Below are 9,064 nucleotides of genomic sequence, written 5' to 3'. Positions count from 1 at the left end.
ACTTACGGAAAGGGTTCATAAAGGGCTCAAAATGTCTGCCAGCACTCTACGATGTGAGAATGGGATAGCCCTAAACCCTCAAGGACTACGCGGGAGCACACCTCAAAGTCTTTGAGTGCTTAAGGGTGGAGATTGGGATTTAGGCCAAAGTCTCAAAATCTTTTCCTCTCTGCTTGCCTCCCGTTTCCTTGCCTCCTGCTTCCTGGCCTCCTGCTCCTCAAAATCTGGAGTTAATAACTCTGCTGAACATTCTGTTCCTGAAAAACAGGAAAAACCATTGAACTGGAACTCGGTCCAACGAACGCTGCTGATATAAAATATATATTTATATAAACGCACAGAGGTGTTGTAAATAACTCAAATAATGTATCATGAGAAGTGTTATGCACATTAATGTTTCCCTTTGTGTTTCCCTCGCAGGTAAACATCTTAATGAACAAAATAAAACTCCAGACGCCGTCAATTATTAACCAAATCGATTTATTATGCATGAACAAATCCCTTCCTGTCTCTCTCACTCACTCTCACACACACACGACGTGGTGGGAATTCGGCATAGCTCACTTTTGTTGTTGCACATGCTTTAATAAAATGATATAGATATTTACAGGAAAAGCAACGTCTCCGAACAAAAGTCGCAAGAGCAGCTCCCGGTCCCGCCTGCAGCGCAGCAACACCTTTTTTTGTTGGGTTTTTCCTAATGGGGAAGGAGGGGGTTAGAACCCAAAAAGAAAGAAAACACAAACCTTGGGGCTTTGGCCAATACGACGTAGCATTATACACATCTGGAGTTTATGACTACATAAATATGGCAGTAACACTGAGTACTCATAACGTGTATTTACATACAGAGTCTGACGTGGAGATATTACGTAGGCCTTCATCATGTCCGGGGCCGACACCCCCCCCCCCCCTCGGGACTGACACAGCAAACTAAATAAGGCACGATTAATACTTGGACCATCCTTCTCTTGGGGGACCGGCAGACTGCAGCTGCTCTGAGGCGTGTAAACAATGCTTTGATTAGGACCGCCTCCTCTTCCTCCTCCCTTTTGTTCCCATCGGGACTCTGGTCCGTCTGACAGTTCAACAGGTTTCATATGGCAATGACCTTTGACCCCCCCAAGCCGATCCGTAACAAACACATTTCAAAATAAAATAAGCCCCTCCCTCCATATTACTCAACAAATACAATCACATGGTGACAAACAAAGAGAACTAGTAGTGCAGACACTACGACACAGAGCGCTCGCTGTGCCTCCGCGCCGCTCCCTCAACGACGGGGAGACCATCCAAAACTACAACTAAAATATTGATTGATTGATAAGCTGTCCAAAGCCGAAACAGTTTCAGGTGCGATGTGACGAGACCGAAGATAAAAAAAAAGAAGAGAAATCCGTTTCCCGATCCACTGATGAGCTTTGACCCATAACCCCCCACATTCTGGAGAAATTACTAAAATATGCTGTGGTTTTGTTTCAAATACGTCTAATGGCACAACCCCTCCTCCTCCTCCTCCTCCTCCTGTTTTCTGTCTTTAAAAAAAGAAAAAGCCCTCGTCCTAGGCTTTCATCCTCACTGTTGGTCATCTTCGCAGGATGAAGTGTGGGGGGTTGTTGGGTCCTGCCCTTCCACAGCAGCCACGGACCGGACAGATTCAAAAGGTGAAGAGTTTTTGGGGTTATTACAGGGGCAGGAGGTCTGGGGTCTCCCGTCAGGAGGTCTGGGGTCTCCTGCGGAGCCTCAGTCATGCTTCAGGTGGTCCTTGACGTCTTCCTCGTCCGTGTACTCTGACGGCTCGTCTCCCGGCTTCAGTAATCGCCCAACGTAGTCGTACTTTTCTGGAACGACGACAAAATAAAATGAATAATAAAAAAGTGACGCTTCTTTAAGAGTTACGTCAATTAAAAAATAAATAAAGATACAATGATGCTTGAGATTAAACAGTCAAAGCAGAAGAACGGTTCCAGCAACATTTTATTTAGATATTCATTATTTAGTTATTAATCTTGTCATAATTAATCATAAAAGTCAGCGTTTTTCTTATGTGCAGAAAAATCAGAAAAAATAATTCTGATTTAAACTGAAAAAAGGGGAAAAAAAGAAACAATGAACGAATACTCAAATTATGAAAACTATATTACATTTTATCTAAAATGATAGTAAAGTTGATAGTAAAACAGTGTGATTGATGGATTCATTAATTTAGTAGTGAAAATAAAAAACACAACCAGAAGTTAAACTGTGACTTTAAATCTGTGTGTGGGCAGTGATTGCCAACCACTGTGCCGCGGCACACCAGTGTGCCATGAGAGATCGTCAGGTGTGCCGTGAGAAAATTTCCAATTTCACTTAATTGGTCCAAAAAAATATTATTTAGCTGCCGCAAATAATTTGTTGAGCGTCTGAGCTACAATATAGTGGCTGGCGGAGTGATTTCCTATAGAACAAGTCTGCACCTTGTTCTGCTATTAAACAAACTAAACGGATGTATGTTATGGATCTTATCCACAGACAGCATGTCATTTCTGGGTCGCGTCTACAACTCTTCTCTGCTCTCTGTATCGCGCACGGCGGCGTTCCGCCCTGATGCGATGCACACAGGTGAGACACAGCGGACACAGAGAGAGGCGAAAAATATGTCACATGCTTTTCACAATGGGATTTACTGCTGAAGCTATCAGAATTTTAAGCTATGAGCTATCACTTTTAAAGCCTAACAGTTAATGTATTTACAGGTCAAGACAAACATCCAACAGCCTGGAGCTCCATCAATGACATTTCTGACTTTGCATATTGAGAGGCTCTGGAAATATTCTTCCAAAAGCTCTAAAAACAAACTGCAATGACAAAGCCTGCTCACTTTGTGGTCGTCATTAAAATAAATGAACACCCTGTTTCCTTTAACTCAATATTTATCAAAGTGGGGCGGTATTTATTACTGGTGGGGCGCAAGAGGAAATGCTGGTTTTAAATGTTCAACGTCCGGCGTCACCAGGTTACGCAGATCTTTATGAGATCTCCGTGAGGTCGGCTTTCTGCTGTTGTGTCTCAACATTGAACATGAAGTGAGAGGCTGTATCAAATCTACAACCCCGTTCATAAAAGATGTGTAGAGGAAAGCAGCTCACTGCAATCACTAATACAACGTGATGCTCGCACATCTGCACTCATTCTGTTGGGCAAAAAAATAGGTTATTGTTTTCCACAAAAAGCTATTTAGTAGTAACTAAATTTTTTTATTATTTTTTTATATTTTTTGCATAACATTATTTTCATTTTTCTAACAAAGTGATAACACTTGTTTTTGTCTGATGGAGCAATCTGGTTTAATTGAAAGTGATTGCAATGTTCTTTATTCTATTATTTATAAAAGCACAGATGGAGTCACTAGTACTGTGAAGTATTACTTTGTAAAACTGTGAGTTACCACGATGTAGTATGTCCGTCAGTCGCTCCCCCCCCCTAAAGCTATAAAGCTAGGGGAAACACTGAATACTCTTCCATGCCAGCAGGTTTTTCAACCTTTTGAGCACATTTTCTACAGTAAAAAAAAAATCCCGCGGCACACCAACAACCCAAAAAGTTACAAAATATCACATTGTAGCATAATACAGCATATATGGTAGGTAATTATTGTGCGCTACTGGCATGGAAGAGTATTCAGTGTTTCAAGTAAACCAGATTGCTCCATCAGACAAAACAAATAAAAATGTGTCATCACTTGGTTTGAGGGATTAACAGTTGGTGTGTAAACTAGAAAAGTCACCAAATGGACTAAAACAATCAGGCAGAAATTGGAACAAGATGCTGCATGAGTATCTGATTGAAAACGACGACTTTGTGCAAAATCCTGCCGATCATTGCGTTTACACCAGAGAAACCGAAAATGAAAAAATGATCTTGGTGATATGGGTTGATGACCTGATCATCGCTGCCAGTGATGAAAATGCACTGAAGGTTGTGAAGGGGATGCTCACAGCAAAATTTATTTTGAAGGGGATTTTTTAATGGGCTTTTATTTTGAAGGAGATTTTTTATGCAGCGGAGTGCCATCTATTCACACTCCTCAATGCTGCAATCACAACACACTTTACTTGCGTGAGTTTACACGTTGGACTATTTGTGATAGTTAAGCTTCATTACCGATTTTTTTATTCCATGTTTGTGCATGAAAACACTGCGTCTGTTAAAAAAGGCTGAAGTTATAAAAATATTATGTGTGTTGTATTACCTCATGTCCTTAAGATGCACTTTTTGGTTTTTAATTGAGTGTAAAAGACAATATTTCAAACAATTTTTTGTGTGTTGGCATACTGTGATATTGTGTACTTTCTCAGGTTTAAACTGCACCATATTATTAATTCAATTTGAGAAGTTGAACATGTTACTCGCATTGGATCTCAGCTTGTCATTAACCCTTTGGGGGCGGGGCCCGCATCGATACGGGCGGGCAGGTGTTTAAATTTTTAATAAAATTATATCATCACAATAATACGTCACAGAGATATGGTTTCAAATCTGGCGGATATGGTTTCCACTTCCGCGTCTGAGCATCTAAACATAGACGTGTCTTACGACGTGTGCAACGCTTCAATGTGAGTCAGAAGATGCCAAGCAAAGAGTCCTGACAAAGCTATATTGCAGGGGACAGACGGCGCAGCTCCAGTGCCTGAAGGATTCGCTAACAAGGAGCTAGTCGGAGCTAAAGGGCCAGATAGCCGTCTACAGCGTTTCGGTGAGACTGAACGGTGAGTAATCAATTGTTGCCCCGATCACTGTTAACTTTCTTACAGTGAACTTAGTACGATTAGTCGTGTTGGACCTCCATTAGGGCTGGGCGGTATGGCCAAAAATTCTTATCAATGTATTTTGTAAGATTCTGGCGGTTTCACGGTATATCACGGTATTTTCCCCCCAAATAAACACATTAATTTATTGACGCCGAAAAGGACCGTCACCACCATCGTCATTCGCTCGCAACTGGCCAGCAGCTGTTTTGATTGGTATATGGGGAGCTAAATGTGGGAATTTGGGGAATCCCTTGATGCTGGTGGCGCATGCGCGGCCGTACCGACTATTGTCATTCTTCAACCGGCAGCAACATGTAATGTTTACAGTCACAGATACGTCTCACAGATAGCAGTTGACTCAGGGTGTGCAAGACATGACATCGCCAAAAGGCATGATGGGTAAAGCCCGCCCACTGTGCTGCACAGGAAAAGACTTCTTCCTTCACAAGAAAAGTCTTCCAGTGTGGGCGGTGTCATTTACCCAGCATGCCTTTTGGCGATGTCATGTTTTGCACACCCTGAGTCAAATGAGTTAACATGAGACATAAGTAGCTCGTCCGCCGCTCCTTCAGCTTCAAGCTGTGAACATTAAATGTTGTTGCCTGCCAAACAGTGGCGACCGGTATGACGGTATGTGAAAAAAATCATACTGTACGGTAAACGCTCAACCAGTATACCGGCTCAACCGGTATATCGCACAGCTCTAACCTCCATTATGTGTTCGTTGACGATAGCTATGTAGCGTTAGCACGTCACTACATAGTGTCATGTTGGAGGTTTTCTTCCGTGTCTACGACTGAACGGTGCATACTCAACTGTTGTACCGATCACCGTTAACTTTCTTACAGTAAACTCAGTACAAGCAGTATTGTTGGACCTCCATTATGTGTTTGTAAGACTGTAACTAACGCGTGTTTGTTGACGATAGTTTAGCGTTAGCACGTCACTAGCCCCGTTTTGGATGTCTCTTCCGTGTCTACAGAGTTTTACAGAGTGGATTCAGAGCTGCGAGGGTCCAGAGGACAACATGCAGCTGCAGCAGTCTCCCTGTCCGTCTGCCTGCCAACACATCACCATAGCAGGCCTCAAAGCCAGCCACAGCTCATCATCCCCACCATATAATAATAAATTTGGTTTTTGACATTTATTTACATGTGTCTACCATTGTATTCATATATTCCACTGCTTTTGTGAACCTAAGACCTTTGGTAAACCAATTTCCATCACCAAAGCCGATATACCACATGAGTAAAGTTATGTTTTCACAACAAATATGAAACATTTCCAAAATCAAGATTCCATTTCTCAGCTTTAGTCATATTTTCTCTTTACACTTGTGCCTTGGGACAATGGTGCCTCATTATATAGATAGCTGAGATTCTTCTGTAATTTGTGTATGTATCATATGCAAGTGACTTTAAAAAGAGAAATTTAAAACTGCCCCTGACCACATGCATGTCTTTATTTGCTCACAATTATTTGTTGGATCAGTTATGTCCTTCTCAACTGTGACAAAAAAGCTTTGAAGAAAGTTAATATAATAACGTGTGTTTGATCTTTGTCATTTTCTTCTGTTTTAAGTTTGATCTTTAGCAATGTGGGTTTCTTAACCCTAAATTAAATGGACTTCGGTCATAGTAACAGAGAAATTTGCTTCCATATATTTTACATTTATATAAATGCATGTACAATATTTTTACACTTGAATAAACAATAATCTAATACAAAAGACAGTTAACATTATGTTCGGGAGGAGTTAAATGTATACAGTGTAACAGATACAACCGGCCCTTTGAGGACGACCATGATGCTAATGTGGCCCGGGGTGAAAATGAGTTTGACACCCCTGGTTTAGATGGACAAGTATAACAGCCAGTGAGGTGCTTAAGTTGTCAAGTTGACATGTGGTAATAAAGTTTTACTTTTTGAATAAAGGAGTTCTACTGAAACCTACGTGATGCCCCACGTTGTTTTATTCCTCCGTCAGTATTAGGGTTAACATTGGGTATATACGCTATATAAAAGCACACCTGCTAACACCGCGACCCCCGGTCTGGTTCAGTTCACACAGTCAATCGTCATTGTTAAACCGGCACACCGGCAGATCTGGCCGCAGGTTGTTGTATTTTTTTTTTTTTTTACTCAAAGTAGAATGAATCAAATCATATAGTTGGGCTTAGCCAACTATGTGATTTCGTGGTCATAAGCGGCCCAGATATTGAGAAGATGATGTGGTCCATTTTTCAGAATGAAATAGTTTAAGGAAGAGGACGCTCTATATACAGCGCAGCTTGATGCAGGGCTGAGATGAAGTGGAGCTGGGCCTGAAGGGAGAGGTCAAAACAGACGTGAGAGGAGCAGTACAGCTTCCCACTCTCCCAGTATTTCGTACATATTGATAAAGCAGAGTATGTAAATGCAGCCTTGCTCCAAGGAGATCAATTACAGTAAAAAGGGCTCACATTTGGCAGATGTAAAGCATACATGTGTATGTTTTTTGTGTCAGACCATTTTTATTTTATTTTTTTAATTAACAGCTCAGGGTTGTTCAAGGAGCAACCTGTTTGTGCTTTCTGAAGAGGTTTTGCACTGTGAATTTGCACTGTCAGTTCTGTTTTTGAATAAAGGGTTGGAAATTAATGTTTTTTTATCCGAAAAAATAATCGTTAGTTGCAGCCCTAGTGTGTGTGTGTGTGTGTGTGTGCGCACGCGCACACACACACACACAAGTTTGTGAAGGAATAGGAAGTGACACGTTGACTTTTTTGTTCAGTAAGTTTGAGACGATATAAAAACAAAGAAAGAACATTTAGAAGCCTTAACGAGTAAATTCTTGTAATTCATCTTGTAAACGGTTTCATCTTCATTCCCTGAAGAGAGAATGTGAACATGGAGCAGAACTCAACACATGTCTCCCTGCAGGATTTATTTTAATCTGATTTCTAAAGCTCCAGCTTTAAATGTCTCCGTCCAGTGCCAGAATCCAGAAGCTTGTCGTCTTAAGGAAGCAAAATCCAAAACAGAAGAAAAACGGACACTTTGAACACGAGCTTTGAGCTCATTTATGTTAAAAAAATGACTTTTTGACACATTTGACATGCAGACGTATAAAAGTGTCTGAATGTGTGAACTGGGAAGCAGCTTCAAATTGTCATAATCTTTAAAAAAAAACTGTAATGCAACATTTAAAAGCAGTGCAGTGCATCTCCCATTAAAAAGGCATAGCCTCCTACCCACAAACTGCATCCCCATTAAAAAGGAGCCTCCTACCCACGAACTGCATCCCCATTAAAAAGGAGGAACCTCCTACCCACAAACTGCATCTCCATTAAAAAGGAGGAGCCTCCTACCCATAAACTGCATCTCCATTAAAAAGGAGGAGCCTCCTACCCATAAACTGCATCTCCATTAAAAAGGAGGAGCCTCCTACCCATAAACTGCATCTCCATTAAAAAGGAGGAGCCTCCTACCCATAAACTGCATCTCCCACTCCCTGACGCTCTCCATCTGCACGGCGTTGAGGTCCGACAGGTCGTCGTACTCATCCCACAGGGCGTCCCTCTCCAGGCAGAAGGTGGCCAGGCCTCTCGAAGCATCCCGGCCCGCAAAGATGCCGTAAGGACCGTCTGAGGAGAAACACACAGGTCATCACCTCCTTTAGGCGGTCACGTCATTTTCCATTTCCTCCCCCAACACAGAACATATCACACGTTACAGTATTAATAATGCACATATACACTAAATAAATAAGGTACAGGGTATTACAGAAAAACAGAAACAAATAATGAGTTTGAGAAATGATTACTATTATTAATTCCCTTTCCTCCCCAATTCAAAAAGGAAGAGAGAAAACAACAACGACAAAAAAAATATATAAATAAAATTGTCCAAGACAACAGAAAAGAGTATATATATATATATATATATATATATATATATATATATATATATATATATATATATATATATATATAAAATTAGGGCTGGGCAAAGTTGAAGAAATGTAACTGATTAATTGCATGATTCTTCTGCGATTAATCGCATTATGCGCCAAATTCAATAATTAAGTAAAAACTAGTGTATTGCGCACTTTTATTTTAAAGTAATGTTATCAGAACTATATAACATGCCGTCTGGAACAACAGCAAGTTAACAACAGTATATAAATCAAAAATATATGCTAGTGTTGCGCACTTGGACATAGGAGGAGGTAGGGCTGTGCGGTATGGGCAAAAATTCATATCACAGTATTTTGTAAGATTCTGGCGGCA

General features: G+C 40.9%; 1 protein-coding gene across 1 annotated transcript in view; it reads right to left on the bottom strand.

Moving 5' to 3' along the window:
• Positions 1–467: 467 nt before the first annotated feature.
• Positions 468–9,064, bottom strand: part of pgrmc2 (progesterone receptor membrane component 2) — a gene marked incomplete at its 5' end in the record, with an annotated part of 14,926 nt that continues 6,329 nt past the window's right edge. The window contains 2 exons of the mRNA XM_079219203.1: positions 468–1,841; positions 8,264–8,419. Of these exons, the coding sequence (XP_079075329.1) occupies positions 1,744–1,841; positions 8,264–8,419 (254 nt within the window). The 3' untranslated portion in view covers positions 468–1,743. The remainder of the gene's footprint in view (positions 1,842–8,263; positions 8,420–9,064) is intronic.

Source organism: Taurulus bubalis (assembly GCF_910589615.1).
Source record: "Taurulus bubalis genome assembly, chromosome: 1".
Classification (NCBI taxonomy): Eukaryota; Metazoa; Chordata; class Actinopteri; order Perciformes; family Cottidae; genus Taurulus; species Taurulus bubalis.
The sequence above is the reverse complement of the archived record's forward strand: the minus strand, read 5'-3'. Positions and strand labels throughout refer to the sequence as shown.